The 22,477-nt window shown below is 39.5% G+C and overlaps 1 protein-coding gene across 3 annotated transcripts in view; it reads right to left on the bottom strand.

The window, feature by feature from the left end:
• slc24a4a (solute carrier family 24 member 4a) overlaps positions 1-22,477 on the bottom strand; it is a 62,763-nt gene that overhangs the window by 30,764 nt on the left and 9,522 nt on the right. The window contains exons 1-2 of one of the 3 annotated variants that reach the window (XM_023825344.2): positions 16,052-16,779; positions 6,523-6,630 (exon numbers count right to left, since the gene is read on the bottom strand). In XM_023825344.2, coding sequence (XP_023681112.1) covers positions 6,523-6,630; positions 16,052-16,214 — 271 coding nt within the window. In that variant the 5' untranslated portion in view covers positions 16,215-16,779. Of the gene's footprint in view, positions 1-6,522; positions 6,631-16,051; positions 16,780-22,477 lie in introns of those variants that run through there. The other 2 variants (XM_023825345.2, XM_072699042.1) reach the window with 2 other exon arrangements.

Raw genomic sequence — 22,477 nt, 5'->3', positions numbered from 1 at the left:
AGGAATTCAAGTATGCTTACTTACACAACATATAATATATCCCCCGAATCTGACTGTTCCACAGTGTGATTGCATGGCCTAATACAGCTTGTGGCAATCTTACTTTTCTTAGCAAGGCGCAGGTTCAACACAAGCTGTCAGAACAGCCACAACACACTGTGAGCTTTACCTTGGCCTACATATCACTGTTGCCTGGGTGTATATTGGAGGGATCTGACAACATTGTTCCATAAGAAGTTTCATCCTACTATGTCGATTATGGTGGAAAACAGTTTCAGGCGCTGCTCCAGAATCACCCATTACCGCTCAGCTATGTTGGGTGCTAGTGGCTGGAATAGCTATGGCATATGGATTATGCTCTTTTCAGGATCATCGCACCTTCCACTGTCACTATGGGTACTGTCATCCTGGCAAATTCAGCTCCCATCTGGGCAGAAAGCTTTACTGTAGGATGAATGTGCTCCCAGTGACTGACTGTATTTGTTGGCATGGGGTTGAGTTGGCTTGAACCCTACTGGGAAAACACACCCTATTCTATAACCTCTCCCTATAACAGGAGTGGGCAATCTTACCCGCAAAGGGCCGGTGTGTGTGCAGGTTTTTGGGATAACCTGTAGGTCAGCTGTTCAAACCCAGGTGTGAGGACTCTTCAGCCAATCAGTCCTCTAATTAGTAATATAATTAGGGAGTTGCAGCAAAAACCCGCATACACACCGGCCCTTTGCGGATAAGATTGGCCACCCCTGCCCTATAACCTTCTTATTTGTTCACAGTTGACTCAAGTCGTTAGGAAACGTCAGGGAACTGAAGGGTCTGTCACTGAAGCTTCCACTAATCCCCTATCAGGCCTCTAAGCCACGGAGAACGTAAAGCTTCGGCCACGGTGCTTAGAACAACGGACAACTGGACCTGCCGATATTCTTCAGTCGTCACTCATTCTTTAGTCGTCACACTAATTCACTCGTTCTTTAGTGTCTAACTAGGATATGAACTACACCGACCGTCTTTACTTAACACCGCGGTATAAAATGAACGACACGCACTGCATGTGGATATGGCTGATATGTAAATTAGTATCTCATGTGTCCAATCAGAACATATGACAGGCCTACCCGAAATTTTTACATATGAATCTAGGCATGATGCAATGTAAATTACTTCAATAACAAAGGAACTGTCAGGCCAGATGTTTGATAATAAGCCTCCATGACAGCATACACATAAAGATTAAAAAGCAGCCATTGTCAGCCGTGAAATTCCTGTATCTGTAATGCTCTGATTAAAGCACACACCCTAAGCGACACCATCCTATTCGCTCGCCCCGTCCCCTCTGCTGAACAGAGCGCTGAAAGCCTCATAGACAATCCTGCGGGCCAACGCCGCACACTGCAGCAGGAGTTATTTTCAAATCCGGCCATTTGTGCAGCATCCTCGCATAGGCAATCGCGCACGCTGACAGGTCCGCATGCAGGTCTACATGAACCCAGCACGCGCCGTGATGCTTACTGGAGCTACGGCTAATTTAAGCTGACCTTTCCCTTATGCTAAACAGTCACGACCAGTCGCATCTCAAATGCCATATGAAAATGTTAGAACCGCAGCTCTTCTACATTAAAACCAAATCAGCATGCAGCACGTCTTATATTTTCAGAAGTCAATCTTTTAAATTCTGTTAGGAGGCTGTCTAATGCACATGTCAACTATAGTAAAACATAATGAATATTTGTTTATTACATTCTGTGGAAACAGAAACATCTTTACTATCCCTAAAAAAGATGAGCAAGAACTTCAGCATCAGTCTTTCCTAAAGAATTTTAAATATGTTACTGTTTATACATGTACAGTATGCTGAGCTGCTCTATACATTTGTTCAAATATTAATATATTCCAAATTCCAAAAAGATGATCCAGTCAGACCAACCCAAAGAAATTGGTGTTAGAAAGATAAATATAAGGGGACAATGTCAAGGAAGTTTAATATCAACTGTTTTAATAATATTAGCAAGCAGAATAAGGTGCTGAACTGTAACTGTATAAAGTGCATTTATACGCCTGTGTATGTGCATAGGCTTTTAAAAATATGAACATTGTGTTTCACAATGCAATATACAAATGAATAAATCTCAAAACACATGGACAGTTTATCCAATGGTTTTACACATAAAAATGGAAATTCTCAGACAATGTAATAGTTCTATAATTGAAATAAGGCAATTAATGAGCAGAGCACCATCCCACCGCTGGGGAGCTGATTTTTGTCTTTCATTTTGTCCATTTCATTTTCATATCCAAGTCCCTTTTTAATAAGAGGCTATAATTAGGCTGGTAATGCTTTACCTTAACTGCACCTTCATAATGCATTCATTATGCATTCATAGAACATTCAGTACACCTTCATAATGCATTCATTATGCATTCATAGAACATTCAGTACACCTTCATATTGCATTCATTATGCATTCATAGAACATTCAGTACACCTTCATAATGCATTCATTATGCATTCATAGAACATTCAGTACACCTTCATAATGCATTCATTATACATTCATTATGCATTCATAGAACATTCAGTACACCTTCATAATACATTCATTATGCATTCATAGAACATTCAGTACACCTTCATAATGCATTCATTATACATTCATTATGCATTCATAGAACATTCAGTACACCTTCATAATACATTCATTATGCATTCATAGAACATTCAGTACACCTTCATAATGCAGGGGTGGTGCAGCGGCGCAGTGGTTAGCACTGTTGCCTCACACCTCTGGGACCAGGGTCTCCACCATGGCTCCATGTGTGTGGAATTTGCATGTTCTCTCTGGGGCATCGTGGGGTTTCCTCTAGGTGTTTTGCTGAGGTTACTTGGAGTTACCAAATTGCCTGTAGGTGTGCATATGTGTGTGAGTGTGCCCTGTAATGGGTTAGTGACACATCCTGGGTTGTTCCCTGCCTTGTGCCCTGTGATGGGTTAGTGACCCATCCTGGGTTGTTCCCTGCCTTGTGCCCTGCGATGGGTTGGCACCCCATCCTGGGCTGTTCCCTGCCTTGTGCCCTGTAATGGGTTAGTGACCCATCATGGGTTGTTCCCTGCCTTGTGCCCTGCGATGGGTTAGTGACCATTCTGGGTTGTTCCCTGCCTTGTGCCCTGTAATGGGTTAGTGACCCATCCTGGGTTGTTCCCTGTCTTGTGTCTGTAGCCTCCATGTTAGGCTCCAGACCCCCTGTGACCCTGAATAGGACGAGTGGCTGCAGAAAATGGATGGATGGAGAACATTCATAAGCAACATGTAAGTATAACTTAACATCCTAACATACCTTAACTGCTTTAAAATACATTAATAACAAGCATTATATGATTATAAAATTATAATGTGTGTTATTATCATATAATGTTGCTTTTAATGCATACTACAGTTGTGAAAGACAAATATATCAACAGAACTATTGGGGCACCTGGCCATTACACCCACAGGAACTTTTATGACACCCCATTCTAAATCCATAGGCATCAATATGGAGCTGGTCCCTCCTTTGCCGCTATAACAGCTGCCACTCTTCTGGGAAGACTTTCCACAAGATTTTGGAGTGTGTATGTGGGAATTTTTTTCCCATTCATCTAGAAGAGCATCTGTGAGGTCAGACACTAATGTTGGATGTGAAGGCCTGGCTCACAGTCTCCATTCTAGTTCATCCAAAAGGTGTGTGATGGGGTTGAGGTCAGGGCTCTCTGCCAGCCAGTCAAGTTCTTTCGCACCAACCTCACCCAGCCAGGCAAACCAAGGCACTGAATGTTCTGCGAATGCACTATAAAGGCATTATGAAGGCACTGTTAGTATAAAGTGCTACCAGTACGATTAGTAATTGAATTGAGTGAAGGCCGTAAAACTGACCACATATAGCAGTGCAACCTTTACGTGACACGAGGTTTGTCAAATTATGGACAAAGCATACGACCATCTCCATAGCAACAGCAATGCAGAGATTTATTTTTTCTTATTCCTTTTTTTCTTATTCTGATGAGGATACAAGGAGCAACGATCCCTAAGGAGAATGGATTAAAGCAGGGCAGGATTACAGATGAAGAGTCACTTTCTTTCTGCTTGCACTAAAAGGGAAGACCTTAAGCTTATAAAAACAGCTCCATCATTAATTTTCCAAAAGCACAATCTAACCATTTTAATACCAACACATATCATACAAACCAGTTAGTAAAATTACCTAAAAAAAAAAAAACAATTTGTGTATTTAGAGGAAACACTAAAGGAATTTACTGTGCATGTGCAAACATAGAATTTAGTTAAACAATAGTGAGTTAAACTGCTTCTTTCAGAGCAATTACAAATGAGGAAAATCCATATTTACACAGTGATGTCCACAAGAACATAAACTGCTAGCATCACTAGAGGATGCAACAAAATGTGTTTAACTGGAGTAAATGTTGATTCAGATTATACAAAAAAGAACCATATGGCATTAGGAGACAGTCGACACCACCTTAAGGAAAACAGTATAGATTCATAGCTTTGTGTATTTTATCACCATATTACAGAATGGTGGTTATTTTTTGCTGAGCGTGAAACATAGGAGAAGCCTAGGATTTTACTTATATTCATCTCTGAAAACCATGGGTGTTTCAGTAAGCGATATCCTTGAGTATGTCTTCAAATTGGCAAGAAATTATATCTGTGTCTGCAATCTTACCTGGAACTAAGCCAAACTGTCACATTGATTGTGAGCCAGCAGCACTTAAGTAATGTCACAGTCACCTTAACATCTTCCTTGACCTCACTGTAAATAATGTGCTGGGACGTCTCTGCCTTGTCAAAAGACAGATGCCTCCGAGCTGAGTGGACTGCTGTTGGACCCTGATAGGGAGTAAAGCTCTTACTGACCTTGAGCTCATTTTACTGCCAGTCGCTGAGTTGGACACGTCCCTTTTATATCTATGAATTAAGGGCTGTGTTGCCGAATGCTACATTAGCCGAATGCTGCCAGCATTCTCCTCGTATGCCCTTTACATCTGGCCTGCTGCCTGACAGCCATTTTCCTTTGATTCCTCGGAAACGGTTCATTACTCGAACGTGGCAAACTGAAGTTTGGGTAGCTGTTCTTCAAACAGAAACAGAAACGGTTCATTACTCGAAGGTAGCAAACTGAAGTTTGGGTAGCTGTTCTTCAAAACTACAGAAAAACACGAGGCTAAATTAGGCTTGAAGGTCAACTAAGTCATATATAAATAGCGGCCCCATTATCTTCTGATGTATGGAATGATCAAAGCTCAGATTTCCAATTATCATTGTAACATTTTCGTGTCGCACACTCACTCAACCAGTGATAGTTACAGACGGAAGAGCGGCCTCCACTTTTCAGACCTTTCAAACATCCTCTTTCCCCTGGTCAGCCAAATACAACATGGGTCCTTCTGTGGTCCTTGTACCCACTCGAAACAGATAAACAAACACAGAAAGAAAGTATTTTCATGTTCCACAACCCTGGTGAAACCCTGCAGCCTACACAATTTGTACTGGTTCTCCAAGCTAGCTTAGTCTCTGACCACTATTGGTGAGTTATTTGTGCAAACCTGATCAGAAAGCTGTTAAACAGGGGCAATATGTACAGTATTACCTGGATTTGTTCATTTTGCCAGGAGCAAAAATGTTTTTTTTTTTTCCTGCGTCATAATTTTTTTGTGTTATCATATGGTATTTCTATTCCCAGTTGATCACAAACAGCTCTTACAGTATATCATGCATGATTTGCTTGCATAATTATGGAGTTTGCTTCGCTCTTTATGGATTTTACTCACTTCAGTATTGTAAATTTAATTTTTATTGTTTGTTGGCTGTGTAATTTACGATTTCCACCGGGGCTTTAGCGATGGATTTTCCACCAATGCTGATAAATTTATGGAACCTTAATATCGGGCAGTTTTATTGTCCAAAGTGTACTCTTCATAGTAAACTTACAATAAACACGACAGTCTGCATGGTGATTTATGATGGGACTAACTGAAACAAAACTGTGATTTTATATTGTACTAAACAATAATGTATAATACTGTATAAAGTCACCTAGTTAAAATCTTTTATTCATTTATTTTTGCTAAGAATGTTTTTAAATCCACAGACACTGATAACGACATGAGAGATGCATAGAGGGCATGGATGTTTTGGTGAAGGTGTACGGACAGAGGACAAGCTCTTCTACTCACCTACAGTCATCTAGCTGATACGTAAAGTAAGTCTGCTCTGTGTGCCAGTCAGGGAGACTCGGGGCAGTGCTGTGGCATTTTGTAATTTGTTTTAGTTAGAAAAATGGTTATTTTGTATGTTAGCCGCTTACCTTTTTAAGCTACTGCCTATTTTGAGGCGGTAAAGGTTTAGGTTCCTATACGACCTGAGGTCCGACGTTAGTTACAGATGAATTAATTGTGATGACCTGCCCACCACCCCGTCTCCCTAGGGGCACCTTGCACCAGCCCCCCCCCCCATCACGGTAACAGCCTACCTGGCTCGGTGCAGTTCTTCACTTCTTCGGTGTCGTTGTCTTCCATCATGGCCATTAATTTCCGCCCCCAGGGCTGCCGTGAGCCCCCCTCAATTAACAGTCCATGACCTGTGGGTTAAGAAATGCAGCTTTACTCATGTATTAGAAGGAAACAGAGCAAGTACACTTTCCTTACTGCGAACACTTGCAATAGTACTGACAGCAGGGATGAATGCAAACAATTAAAGTTATATAATATACATGTGTGGACAAACCTACTGAAAATCATTTGTTTTTCAACAAGATAACCTTGAATTGTATTTAGGTACTGTATTATCTTGTGAATAAGCAAAGAGATGGAGTGCTGTGACAGATGACCTGCCCCCCCCCCCCCACAATCCCCCAACCTAAACCCTATAGAGCTGCTTTGGGATGAGTTGGATTGAAGAGTAAGAGCAAAGTAGCCAACTTGTGCTTAGAACTTGTGGAAACTCCTTCAGGATTGCTGGAGAAGCATTCCAGGTGGCTACATCTGCAAGCTGTCTGAAAGAGAGTGCCTGCAACGCTGTCATTGAAGCTAAGGGGGGCTATTTTGAAGAGTCTGAAATTTTAGAAATTTCTGAAATGTTACTTTCCTTGGTCCTTGTAATATTTTATACATATTACTTCATTAGCTCATGGCCTTAAAGGTGAATAAAAGCTAAAACATACAAATGCATTAAAAGCAGGTGTGTCCAGACTTTTGACCGGTACTGCATGTATATGTTAATTATATTTTTCATTCCATTACTTGAGGCAGCAAATGATGGGAATGGAAAATACCAAACATAATAATGTCCAGGATTTGTTACAGTGTAGGGCATTCATTTGTCTTCAGAAATGCTTCGGTCCTTGTTGGAAAGCTGTGATACAAGTCCTAAAGTAAGTACAGTGTGATATTAGACCAATCAGCATGAATGAAAGGTTCCAGGACTTCAAGGGATAAAGAAGGTGGAATTCTGCTTTGCACTCTGCTACTGATTGGGGAGGCCATGCAAGGCATTTGACTTCAACTTTGTATTACATTGGAATCTCTTTGACAGTGTATTTCCGGGCATGACTAGAACGTCATGAAGGTACCTTGATTGCACAATAGGGTGCATCTGGCCCTGGTAAATAGTCTCTTATTCCTTGGCCATTGTATGACAATGCAGAGCAATCAATAGACTGCCACAAGATGTCTGTCCAAACCAACAGGCTTTGGGGGCTGAAGGCATTCATTGGATTTCTCCACCATTAACGCAGGGCTCCCTAATTCCAGTCTTGGAGGACCAGAGTCTACAACACAGATTGCAGATTTCCCTGCTCAAACACACCTACTAAACCTGGCACTTGGCGTGTGAGTAGAATATGGTATGTTTGAGCAGAGAAATCTGCAAACTGTTGCAGACTTGCCCTCCAGCACTGGAATTGCGAAACCCTGCTTCAACCATACACCACGACTTTGGTAAATCCTTTTTTTTTTATTGATCCAGAGATAACATGTGGGTGTTGATTAATTTTGTGTTCCAGCAACCTAATAACAATTTTATATTAATGTGTTTTAATGTTTTATTAAACATGTTATTATAAACTGAATTTTTACTCTTAAATAAGTTATCAGCACCTGTCTGTTGACGGTCTCTGTGGCACTAGTTTACTCTGTTATTATTTTCTGTTTGTTAGCTGTGGTATAAGCGGAATAAAACCACTTTGAGGTGTGTGGTAATATGAAAAAAATTAACTCCAACTTAGTTATTACACCAACTTGGGTACTACATCAAGTTGTCATTGAATATTTCCATATAAACCTCGTTGTGGTTTATCCCTTACATATTTCCATTGCTCAGGAGTCCAAGTTTTGTGCTCTTTACACCAGGTTGTGCACCTATATATATATAAACCTTGTATATAAGTGGTTTCCGAACTGCAGTCTTGCCATAATTATTACCTTTTTGGTAATGCAGTTTGTCTGTGTGAATCTTTTCATGATTTCGAAGACTGTTTCCCTTGACACAGTAACTAATTTAGCAGTTTTTACGATTAAGCACTTACAATTGTACCACTCACTATTTTGCCTCTTTGCAGCTATTCTAGTTGCCTCAGGTTGCTTTTAAAAGTTGTATATCAAAATGCCCATTTTCAGACCCCTTTCAGAGCTGAGTCATCTTTGAAGTGCCACTTGTTATTATAATTTAGCTACTTCAGATTTAAAGGCCCCCTCTCACCCCTTATATAACACTAAAGACATTTTCAGTGGTTGTGTAAAATTTGTCAACATGAAATAAATTTACATTCTTTTAATAAATTCAGAAATGATAAATAGTCTACCCACCATTTCGTTTTTGCATAAATGTCACAATATGCTTGCAAATTCTTCTGGTAATCATAACAAAAATCAAACCATATATGGAACATATATGGAAGTGTAGCATTAAAACGCTGATGCTTTGCTTCTTGGAAAATGTCCAAGAAAAGTGCCAGACTGTCAGTTTGATAATAATAAAGCTTGTTTCTGAGAGTTCATGCCTCACAGCTCAGTCAGTCCATTGCCTTCCAGTAGGACTACAACCTGATGGAACTGACTGTTTTGGAGGTACGACAGCCAAACCCGTGACACTGGTATCTGCCTTCTACTGTTGTCATTGGCTAATAAAGGCTTTATGCTTGTCCAGGTTATACAACGAAGCTCTTCCAAGAAAGACAGATTTCATATCACCTGTCGACCGGCTCAGATATCTGTGTCAGTTTTACGCATTTCTTCACAACCTACAGAGGTGCATACAGGCATGAGCATTACAGCTTTCCTTCATACTTCCCTACAATTTTGTCTTGAGTTTTGGAGTTGAAATTTAAACTAGTTCTGTCAGCTGTGCATGAAGAAATCCTTTCCCAACTGAGCCCATTGTCTTCTAGACTTGCAGTTATCTTGCTGTAGATGGCTTTCAGATGGGTCTTCATGGTTGTCATACAAGTGTAAGATTCTATTCTTTAACCTATTGCTGCTGTCAAGTCTTATACATCCAAAGAAACTGGTTTTGTGACAGTATTATTGGAAGCATATGGTATGACAGGATAGAATGGTAAAGTGCTATATGAGGTTGGGATGACCGTCTAACGACCCTCGACAAAGACAGAAGCCAATCTGCCCCTGCTACAGAACCATGTATTTGGCCACGTTGTTTTTCTGTTTCTGATCTAGCTGAACTCGACATCATGCCGGATGATCTGAACGGCCACGCTGAACAGAGTGATGCAACAGTTTAATTACTATAAGTCAAGCTATCATAAAAAAAATCTACGTTATATTCCTCTCTCTTATCGAGCTGCATTTCTCATGTGCATCACAATGGGAGAACTGTTTAACATGCCATTCTTCTCCAAGGAAAATTGGGAAAAAAAAAAAATGCAGAGTGCAAAATGAATTAAGCCGTCTATGTGTCGTAAAGCATAGATCTGAAAGTTCCCTCCGAGTCCTTATTGCAGTGACAGTTTTATTTCCTTTTGCTCTGCACCATTGATCCAAATGGCAATTGCTGCCAGAAAGTGAAGTTTCAGCCTGGATTTTCACATTTTCCATTTTCCATGCTGATGTAGCAGCTGCAGACGAATAGCGTGGCGACATTGTTTACTCATGGAAAACCAGTTAAACGTACACAATGGTGCTTCACTGCACGGCTGCACCTTGAAATTAATTTAAAAAAAATCACATTGATCTCAAATGTCCAATTTATCATTTAGCTTGAAATGTGAGATACAGTATGTACTGCTGCAGGACACAGAGGAGTATTTTAAAATTCTGAACGGTCATGCACAAATTAGGACATCTGGTCACCTCCATGCACAGGTAGAGGGCTTCTCTGATATGCCGCAGATGGTAGAGAAGCCTCACCTGACACATCTGCTCCTTACACCTTACAGCAAGATCCTCACTTATCAAGGTATACATGATGTTGGACTTACATCTCACATTACTTGCTTGGTTCACTGGCTTTTCCTGTTCAACTGTTCATTATTGTAAGTTTTAATGCTCACTGTTATCACTGTTAGTATGTACATGACAGTACGAAGATCGGTATGAAGATCGGTATGAAGATCGGTATGAAGATCGGTATGAAGATCGGTCTTTCATTGGGTTTCTTAAAACCCATAATTCTCAAATAAATGGTATATCATAAGCACTCTCAAGTTTATATTAATCTAATTTGTATTTACAGAACATAAGACAGAAAAATAATATAGTATTAACTAAAAAGGACTTTCCAATGATCAGATTAAATAAAGAAATCTAAGCCTTTAAATGAATAACAAGGATTCAGATCAAGGCCTTATAAAAAAAGAGGTCGAAGTGTCAAAGACAGGTTTATAATTGATCTGACACTGGATGTGGAATCACTGTCCCATCATTATTACAATGAAAAGATTGATAATGTAAGTAATTACCGATACTCATTGATCAGCAATTATGGTATCAATGCAATGTTGTCAATGTAATTATCTACAGATGGAGAAAAGTTACCACTTTTGCTACATTTTTCAAGATCACCATGTTAATCGCCTCGGTGATTATGCAAAATAAATCAATGAAAAGAAATGGTAATTCCCCAAAATTACAGTATACTCTTTTACAATTACTATTAAATTTATTAGTCAGCATATCATTTTATTAAGAACAAACCCTTAACCTACTTAAAGTTATCTAAAACATAATGTGATAATTGTAATTGTGCTTTCAATTGATTTAAATGCCTTTCTCTATTATATCAATTAGTATAACAGATTTTTTACTTAATATCCCCTGCTCATGGTTTAGTTATTTTGTAAATATCTCATGAACCATAAATGTAAAATGACAAACAAAACATAGATATTGTTGTAATACAAATGAACATAATCAATGTACTGAACAAAACTTTTAAAATTTGCAACCAAGTCATTCCTCTGTATGTTCTGTTGCTTCATTGTGCAACTAGAATGTTCATAAAGTCCTACATCGGAGAGAGAGAGCTAATTTAGACTTTTACATTAATTATGTTAATGAAGACCAAACAGTATAAGGGCTAACAGTGTATGCAGCTGAACATTTAAGAAGAATAAAATGCACATCATCGTTAGCTTAGTGAAATCAGGCGAAGCAGAGGACAGCACTCTAAAAAATGTTGGTAACACTTCATATAAGGCCATGTTTATAAACACGTATAAACACATTCACAATGCATTACAAGGCACTTATAATGCATTATAAACGTGGCAATAAATATTTATAAAAAGGCATAACACATTATAGCCATGTTTATTATGCATTATGAAGTGAAGTATTAGTTGTCATTGCTGACACTCCCCACACAACAGTGAAATGCATCCTCTGCATTTAACCCATATGTGACACTGTGACATAGCAGGGGGCAGCTAACTCAGCACCCAGGGAGCAGAAGCATACTCAGGGCACCGCAGCAGTAGTTTGCTGGTTGGGGATTTGAACAGCAACCTGTTGATTACAACTTCACCTTCCTAACCATTAGGCCACCACTGCTTTATGACTATACACTAGATACCTTTATAATGCAGTATTAAACCACCCTTACAGTATACTGAAAAATATAATGCATTATAACGGTATCTATAGTGCATTATAGATGAGAGCTAATATAATAATATGATAATATGATATTTATGATAATAAATGTTTATAGCCATGTTTATAACGCTTTTTGAATGCATTATAATGCATTATGAATGTGTTAATAAATTACTAAAAACATGGCCTTGAGTAAAGTGTTACCCCAGTCTTATAAGGCCGGGTTTTAGGCAGTTAACTCTCTTGAAGCTACCTGATAAGGTCACAGGAAAATTAACACATTATTAACACGTCACCAAACGATTCCATCTCTGTGCTTTCATACATCCGCATGCCTGCTCTTTTCCCCTGTAAGCACAGCTGGCTCCTCAACATTAATTCCCCATTAGTAATACAGCTGCCACCTGTGCCTGATTGGGATACGTTTCTAATCCATAGGCCTTGAGCAACTCTGTTTTTCACCGATAATATAAAAACAATGAATTCATAAGCTTATTTGCGCATTCATTCTTACAAGAAATTCAAACTATCCCATCCTGTTATTAACATCCGCTCTAGGGTTGTTGGTTCAAGCCCCAGTCCCCCAGGTGTGTGAAATCTGCATATTCCTCCAAGGGCTGGCGAGGCGTGTCCTCCAAAAACTGGATTTTAATGTAGCTCAGGGCCATGCAGTAAATTGCTCATTGTGTGTGATTGTGTGGCCTGTGATGGACTGGCGTCCTGGCCTGGGCGTCCTGTATGTCCTGCGAGGGCCTCTAGGATCCCCAGAGAAGACGTGTGTTATTCCATTTTAATCAAACATCGGAAACACTTCACTTGAGGGGCCACAAACACTTAGTAGTAACTCAGTTACCACTGAAGTACAAGTCATGAACAAAAACATGAGCCGCTTGAGATAAAAGATGCACCGTGATTCATTAATGAACAAACACAAGATCACTTTCTTTGCATTGATACTAGTTCCTTCTGTAGTTCCTTCAGTAGTTCACAGTGATTTACAAAACAGATATATTAACAACAACAGTAATTGTTTGAGATAAAATGTACATCACGATTCATTAATGATGAACAAACAAGAGATAAGTGTGTTACTAAGTCTTGGTTTGTGGTTAATTAATACATAAGTAAGAGCATAATACTATGTTATTTGTGTCCCCTCAAGTAAAGTGTTAGTCAAATATCTAAAGCTCTGCTTAACATGCTGAATTGAATATATGAAAACATCACAGTCACCTCCCATTCCTTGAACAGAAGTCTAAACTCTGCTGTCTGCCAGTAGCCTGCCGTGCTGTTCCAACGAACCAGTTACACCTCGTTAGGATGAAGTCATCCACCAAACAGATTTCATTCTCCTGTTCTTTACAGAGGATTACGAAATAACTCTTTCAAAATAAAGCCTTAAGATACAGTCATTCTTTCTCATAATATGTGGTCTGATTACATAACCGGGGTCATGATTGCACAGAGTTAGCTTATATTGGGACAGGCTCTATATAATGGATGTTCTGCCACAGAAAATGGCCTGATCAGTACTTGCGCTGAAACAGAAGGTTTGATTTTGCACATGGTCTCTTGCTGAATATGTAACCGCCATGATACAGCCCCCACACAACATCAAGGACAATCGAGTGCTGATCAAATACACTTTTTCTATTAAATTTTGTTTTTACAGATGCATGTGATACGTATTCCCTTCATTTATTTTATTGGGTTTTGTTAAAACAAAGCACATGTTTGTAATCATTTGCAAATAATTATAGATTATATTTAAGCAATGCTATTAAATTTGTTTTGTAAAACGGTGAACAATGCCCAGAAGAAGTTAGAAATGCATAGTTACTTAAAAGAAAACTTTCATTGTGGTGTCTGATAGACACTTGATTTTGCTATTAAACATTCCTATCTCCATAACAATAAGGGCTGTACACAGTTATTGATATTGATCATCCATCCAGTATCCCTCATGGTACATACAATGCAAACAAACAGTAAACAATAAAGAATAACAGGCCAAATGTCTGCAAGATGTCACATCTAAACTCCAGGAAAAAAAGCACAAGGCAAACATTTTGGGAAGAATGACAGGGTGACCCATCAAACTGAAAGAGTGTATAATCTCCCTTATATATACTGTGTATATATATATATATATATATATATATATATATATATATATATATATATATATATATATATATATATATATATATATGCAGAAAACCATGGATAATTGTTCTGGTTCACAGACATATGAACAGCAACAGTACTGACTGAAATGTCTGCATATTAATCTATCATACAATATTTTCCAGTTGGCATATGAACGATGCATACTGGTGTTTTTTCATGGGCTGCGACGGCCTGTTAGCTGGTACCTGTAATTTTTTTTTCTCGCAATAACAGGTTTTGCAGCTGTCTGAGTATTCTTGTGGATAGATGCTCAATGTATTAAACTTTAATAAGGATAAATTTATCTGCCTTTTGCAAGTAACAGAAAACTGCTGACTGGAACATGACCCAATAATTAAAACAGCTATGCCTGAACAGAAAACGATATTTTCTATCCAAGTGATTACTCTAATCCGTTAAGAGCCAGGGTGTATAGGAACCGGGAGAGCCTCAAACGCCGAGATTAGATAATCTTGTCACAAGTTTGGATTTCTTAAATACCACCCAACGCAATTTTCCAGTAAAAATTGCTACATGTTGTAAACAGAGCTTTACTCTGTTTCAGTAGGGATGCAGACTGTTATACACAATAATGTGGAAAATGTGTCTTTGCTCAGTAGGTGAACTGCAGGGCAATGGAAGTCGCCTTCAGAGATATAGAACCTATATATATCATAACTATAACAAATGTGTTAAGACACCATGGAAATAAAACCAAATGTGTTTTCCACAGCAGACAACTGAATATGGAATCAATTTATCATAATGGTATCTTAACAAATCACCCAAGGTAAACAGACATGCATCTTCTCAGATTTATACTATTTTGTTGTACTATCTGAAAATTAATAGATTTTTCTCTGTTTTTGCGTTATGTTAAAATTTACCTATAAACGAAAGAGACAAAAAAAGCATATAGCTGTAAGACAAGCGTGGTCTCCTAGTTTTCAAAAATGTATCCCAAACACAGCTGACAGGCTCAGCCAAAGGAACATGCAATATAATTCACTGCCTATCTCCATCGACAGAGTCCCCATCTTCAATTAAAAGATCAGATCAGAAGCTCGGTCAAATTACACAAATACGTGACTATTGAGATGAGACAGTTATCGAGTGACACTCCTGAGTCCCCAAACGGCAGTGAGGCCAGTATTCAACATGCAAGGCATCACTTTCGGGATACAAAATACACATACTGCGATCATTTGGGGAACTGTGATTTTAGTGGCTTATAATAATTTTTAGGGACGATGTATGTGGGGTCCCGCACACTGCGGCACGCCGACACGGAGGCACGCGCGCTCACGCGGGCGCGCACACGGCGGTCGGAAATCCTCGCTTCCTTAACCTACACCACCCGGTTCAAGGCCACCTCTCGAAAACAGATAACCAAGGTTCAAAGAAGCAGGTTAGGAGACGCATGTGCTTCTGTCAAATACGAGCCGATCGCGCACAGCCTACACACGCATGAATGCCAAACACCATCGCTGTCATAAACTGCTAAATCATATAACGTCAGTCGCTCTCTGATTGTAAGGAATAAATTGCAACGGATGATGTCTGCCAATCTCTCACGACAAAATATCTAAATTACCAAGTGAGTTTTACATTTCAAGTCAAATACAGTATAGATAGATATCTGATATTAAAATATGTCCATATCATCTATCTCAGCAGAAGATCTGGGGATGCAGTTTGCTGTACCTGCTGTATATATAAGCGTGTGCTCTTGTACTGAGGAACGATCAGTGGTGACCACAAACAATCCTCTACTAGTATACTCACCTGTTTTGGCCATCAAGATTGACATGCACCACGCCACGAAGAGGATACTGCAGATGAAGCAGACCTGCATAAAGAGCATTTCTCTCCTCTTGCGAACTTTGAAAATCTTTGCAATTATTGCTTTTTTAGACACGTTGCATTTCTTGTCAGGGTCCATGGTCATGACCAGGAGCGGAGCGGCGCCTGTCCCCTTATTCTCTGCCTTGTTGTTCTGTTGCAAACGGCCGAGCTGGTTTCACACCGTGCAGGTCCGGGCTGAGCTCCTCATGCTTGAGTGTGGATTATGAACGGGCAGCCGCCTGTGTGTCTGCAAGTGTCGCCGCCAAAATACCGCTCAGCACAGGGATCTGAAACCGGCCAGCCGTGTCCTAATATAGTGGGGATCCCCCGGTATTTTAATTAACTCACGATTTGCAATGTTAAAATTCTGCCTTATATTCGCCCAGAATGCCAACCGCAGAGGTATTTACAGATATAACACATACAATAAAAACGTAAAATCGTTCTCTTTTTTTCCTACAAAGTCCTGATTGGTCTCAAACCAGATTCCATGTCTGCATTGGCTACACGATGCCTATAAAAATAAAACATTAGGGTGGCAGGTTTATGTTTGCTTTTATTTCTTTTGTAAAATAGCAGCCGCTGCTAAGCCCTGATCGCATCGTGGAGTCCCATCCCCTTCTTAGACTAAAATCTTCTCATCCTCGGCTGCAACTTTTTCCTCGTAACGTGGTATGTCATACGCGGACACGTGGTTCATTTATTTATTACATTTTTTTTGTAGTAATTTATGTCCTTCACCTTGAAAACGTAACATTCACCTTCAGAAACACCTGTGCTCTCCGAAGCCGAGCAGCCCTTCATCAGCACATAGGTGATAATTCCGATAGACAGAATAGCAGGTATTCATAGCAGTATTTAAGATATCTTACTGTCCGGATTTCGAGAAATACATGAAAATATAGTTTATATAATAATGGAAAAGCGAGTTCGTACTCTCTGTGACGAAAGATGCTTGCATTTTTACACCGGATTGCTCTTTTCCTGGATTTTCCCTGCTTTTTATTTATTTTTCTTATTTTGTTTTTATTGTTTTTTTGTTTTTTTTTCTGCACTCCATGACAATGTCTCTGTACTTCTCTAACCCACATTCCGCCATACATTGTTCATTTCATGCAAACAGGATATCAAATATATAACTGTCTAATTGTCATCTTTCATAAAAGACATTGTTACACGAGCAAAACAACCGCTTAGAATGTTGTCACAACCACTTTGCCCATGATAATGATTTATTGACCAGCAGAATGCAGTTTCTGTAGCCCTATATTTATTTTTTATGTATTAAACTCCATTCATCCGTTTTCTATATCTGCTCGTTTTATGTTGGTGGTCCAGAGTCTATCCCAGAGGCTACAGCTAATAACGCAGGATGGGCTCAACTCATTGCAGGCATTAATAAATTGTTTAATATATTTGCTTGCAGGTTTTAGATCCACGTATATATTTTAGAAACATGGGAATCGGAGCTAGTCTGTCTAATGTTGCACTGGTTGAAGAATATTGCAAAATGTAACCGTACCAGAGGCACGTACTCATCAGTCCTTTGGCTTACTTCACTTTCTCTCCTGTTACCTGAATTCTGTCTTATTGTTCTTTTAACTACATTTAGTATCTTATGTATCGTTTACATAAAATTATATTATTAAAAAATGCAAAAGTATATATTCGGTATTTACGAAATTCTTTCTTTTGTAACCCATTACCCATATGTCGCATGAAATATACAAAGCAGGTAGTTATTAAGGATGCTGATTAATTCACCTTTTGGTATTCAAATTCACAGTCATTTGGCCACCAAGTTAGTGAATTACTTATAGCCTGGATAGTACAGGGTGGGTGTGTGAGAGCACCACATGATCCTAGAGAAAGGAAGCACAGTGTGAGGAGATCTGCTGCCCCTCATGCGGTGTCCTGCGGCTGAGTGGTAACACCACATGACCCCGCAGGAGTTCTGGTTGGCCCAAGGCGCGCTCAGATGACTGCATTCTCCTGAGTAATCTCCATCACATCTTTCAGCAGTAAATGCTAGCCAGTGATCAGCAGCAAGTACAAGAGCTAAATTCCAAAAATTCTCAAGTGGAAATAGAGAAACCGCTGGGGTCAGAGCCGTGGGTGGGCCATTTTAATTAATTTTCTTTCTTGACTGGAGTGTTGAAGGAACTATTTGTGTGCACGTCTTGTGCAAAGCCACAAAGTGCCCATAAGTGAAGAAACCATGACTGTATATTCGAGCGTCACTAAATGAGTATTTATTGCTTGTATTTCACCTTTTTTTTTTTTTTTTTTTTTACTATTCCTATGTTTCATCTTGCGTTTAATATTTAACGCTGCAGCAGAGTCATTTTTCACACTTAGCCATGACAAATAATGAAGTAATTTTTTTTCCGTTTGTCACATTAAGTAAAGATGTTACGTAAACCTTTGTGAATGTGGGGGTGTCAATCAAATGGTGTTACAGTGAATGAGTCTGTTTAACTACCATGTACTAAGCAGAATTCTGTGGGTGCCACACCTCTGCAACACAGTACAGATTTTATTTGTCATTTATTTTCTTGGATGGGTTTTCTTCAATTTTAACCCCCAGCAGCGTAATCAACTGCTTGCACCAATCCCCATCCCGACCCAGATACCTAAACTGTCGGTGGATATTCCTCCAGGGCAAAGCACTGTCTACCAAGCAGATTTCTGTGATTACACACTGCAGGTAACACAGCACTGTGCCAGAGTGTCTGTACCAACGGGAGAAGAGAACTTCCTCCTGGCAGCTGCCAACCTGCAAGTGACTTTGTTTGTCTCTAATAGATGAAGTGGAAATGTTGTTCTTAATTGCCACTACTGTGAGTAATTATCCCATGCTATTATAAACCCACTGCGAAAGAAAAATCAAGAATTATAAAGGTTAAAGTTACTTAAGGGAAGATAGTGTGGGTGACAATGATGGTGCAAAATGCTGCTCTTAGAACTTAGAATCAGTAATAATGGAAATTATTAAATCTGAACAACACAGGGAATATTTGTCCATTTGAAGTGAGACAATATAAAGTTTTTGTTGTTGCTGTTTCTAACTACAAGGGCGTGATTTTAGTGTTATAAGGACTAACGGCATAAGTTCTTTAATAGCTCATCGACTCATTAAATTGTATGCTACTGCAGGAAACAGGTATGCATTTTAAGTTTAGGTATGAAATGCTTAAAAGGGTAAAGGTTAAGATAAAAATGTGTATAAAATAAAACAAAATTACTGCAAACCATTTCCTCATGTAACAGCATGCACTCAGACTCCATTATTCAAGCCATTAATAGATATATAGATAATAATTTTGTTGCAGTCATGAAGTATAGAATCTTAGCACTGGAATAATTTGAAATGTCAGTGAACCACAAGAACGACCACCATACCGACTTTAGAAAAACAATAACAATGAAATAAAACTTGACTCCTGAATGTCAGAAAGCATTTAAATGTGAGTACCTTTCCAGAGTACAAGTTGGTATTTTCAAAAGGAGTAGCATAGCATAGTTGTTACTATTCAATTATGCGGCAGAGACTTTTATTCGAAGCTAAGCACAATGAAGAAAGCAGGGTCCGCCCACCTCAGGCAGGGTTAAAGGCCAAACTTTGTAAACCATGTGACTGAACCAGTAACCGTGTGATTACTGGCTCAGAGTCCTAAACCAAAACTTACTACCCCAGAGAATTAACTTGGCTTGCCCCAGACTTTAACCTGGCTCATACCACACCAAAGCACACTCCAAGAAAATAAAACCGACCAGCTCTTTGAATTACTGAATTGTGATTTTATTCTAATTATCTTCTAATTTTCCATGTGACCCCAACCAGTATAAATGCAAAGGCATAGGTTTGGTATCAACATTGGAAGGGACCGAATCAGTCCCGGACCCCCTGCCCTCCTAAACACACAGTACTCCCACAATATGGGCAGGGACACCTCCCTACTGCCACACCCAAATCTATGGCCTTGTATAAATGGTTAGAAGATGATGGATGGATGGATGGATGGATAGATGGATGGATGGGAGAATGTAATGATTTTTTAACAGACTTTTACATTTTCACAGTTTTTTTCTTATCTTATGAAAACTTCTGATAAACTTTTTTTTATATTCTGGACCTTCTTTGTCAAAGTTAAAATTAATTAATTAATTACATATATACGGTTTGCCTCCGCAAAACTGACACACTAACACAATGCACAGATCAAGCCCTTTGTGTCTGTGTGTGTGGAGTTCCATAGGTTTACAATAGTTTCCCCTTGATCTGCAAATTTCCCTGTGTATGTATGTTTTTGTATTCTGATGTGCTCTGCCTTCTGTTCTGGGAAAGGCTCCAGACCTCCTCCATCGCTGCATTATTGGATAAGCAGACGTGAGAGATAAAATGGAAAAGGATGGACAGAGGTCAAAAGAAAAAAATAATTAAATGTTGTGCCTGTCATATTCTGCATTCTATGTGTGTATCCACAGCTACAAACTGACCACAATTGTGCTGTTCTGAGTTTGGAACTCAGTTAATGCCCGTTAATGCAAATAATTTCGTCATTACGACCTGTCATATGGGTAGTGAGACTCATGCAGTACAAGCCAAAAGCTTCCTACAAAGGAAAATGACTCATGTGATGAGTGTCACATCACATGACCTGGTCACCTGACCTAAACACAGTATAAATGGTTTGGGAAGAGTCTGACCAGACAGTGTAGGAAAAGTGGCCAATGAGAGCTAAGCATATATGTGGGACCTCCTTCAGGACAGCTGGAAAAGCATCCCAGGAGGCCACCTCATGTAACCGGTGTAGGTGAGAGAGTAGGATCAGCCAGTGCCTGGAGCAACTGGGGTTAAGGGCGTTGCTCAAGGGCCCAATGGTGGGATCACTCTGCTGACCCAGGGATTTGAACTGACAACCTTCTGAGTTTTAATCCACAGAGCTGCCCCCCTACCAACAAATATATATATTTTTTGTTCAATACTTTTTGATCAGTGCATAATTCCATAGGTTATTTTATAGTTCTGATGTCAATGGTTATTCTAAAATGTATAATTCTTTCTCTGGGTAGGTGTGCCCTAACTTTTGACTGGTACTGTATATGTCTTGTTCGCCTTTTTGCCAAGCGATTATTCCGCCTGCTCGGGCTTCATCGGTAGGCGACCTGAGAGATACGTCAATGGGCTTTCTTTTGCTAGTGTTCCCCTCTCTGCCTTTGATATAAATCAGTTCTCCCGTGACCTCTTCTTCAAAGAGATACAATAGTGATTTTCTCAGTCAGCTATAATGCTATAACTTTCAGTGGTGTGTATGTTCGTGGTATATGCATGTGTAGAAATAGTGAAGTAGAAGGTACAGGCTGAAGTGTGTGATGACTAATTCTCTAGATGCCATCCCACATTTGTCCATCTGCTGCATTGTGTCACACTCTTCCAAGTCACGCATCTGTCAGTTGTTCATCTGAAATAAGTACCTGGGCTGCTTCAGCACTCTTAACCATTATTTCTGACTGATCTTCTTATTTTGACGTCATTATGATGGAAAGAGCAGTTGTTTAAGAAAGCCAAATGTTACCATAAAGTGTAAGCTAATAACTGTTAATATTTATGTCATATGACTGGGTGTCAGAGGCGGGACTCGACTGGCCATCTGGCATACTGGGCTTTTTCCCGCAGGGCTGATTGGTTTGTCGTGGCGGACTTTTGGCCAACCGAGAGGCGTCCCCCTTCCGTGTATTTGCCGGCTGGGGGAGGATGAAAAAGTGTCATTTATAAGCTCAAAAGGAGGAGAACTTCTGGGAACCTGTTTCTTTGACTTGTGGGGACAATTTTTCATGTTCCCACAAAGATCTGTGAATGCAGTCAAAAAAGTAAAAATGCGAAAAGTCCCATAATGTGTTTGGTTACTTATGGTTAAGGTTAGGACTGGGTAGGGGTTAAGGTTATCATGTTGGGATTAGAGTTTTCCCCATAGAAGTTATATAATTGATATATAATTAGATTTTTATATAAAAGATTTAATTACAAACTTGTGTGCATGCATTTGTGTGTGTGTGGATTATGGTTAAATAACATTATGGGGATCAAATGTTACCCACAATGTGATGAAAACCTAAAAAAAAAAACATTGTGGGGACCATATTTCAGGTCCCCACAAAGACTGGTGAATGCAATCAAAAAACAAAAAATGGAAAGAACCCACCGGTGCTGTGATTTCCTTCCACCACCCAAAAGCACGCAGTGATGTGACCTGGTATCTGTAAACTGCCCTATGTGTAAGTTTGTCTCTGTGCCCTGTGGTGAGCTGGCATCCAGTCAGGGGGCATCACACCTCGCGCTCTGCGGGTGCGTGACAGCTCGTG

This window comes from Paramormyrops kingsleyae, chromosome 14, assembly GCF_048594095.1.
Source record: "Paramormyrops kingsleyae isolate MSU_618 chromosome 14, PKINGS_0.4, whole genome shotgun sequence".
In the NCBI taxonomy this organism is placed as follows: domain Eukaryota; kingdom Metazoa; phylum Chordata; class Actinopteri; order Osteoglossiformes; family Mormyridae; genus Paramormyrops; species Paramormyrops kingsleyae.
This window is presented reverse-complemented; position numbering and strand designations above follow the sequence as displayed.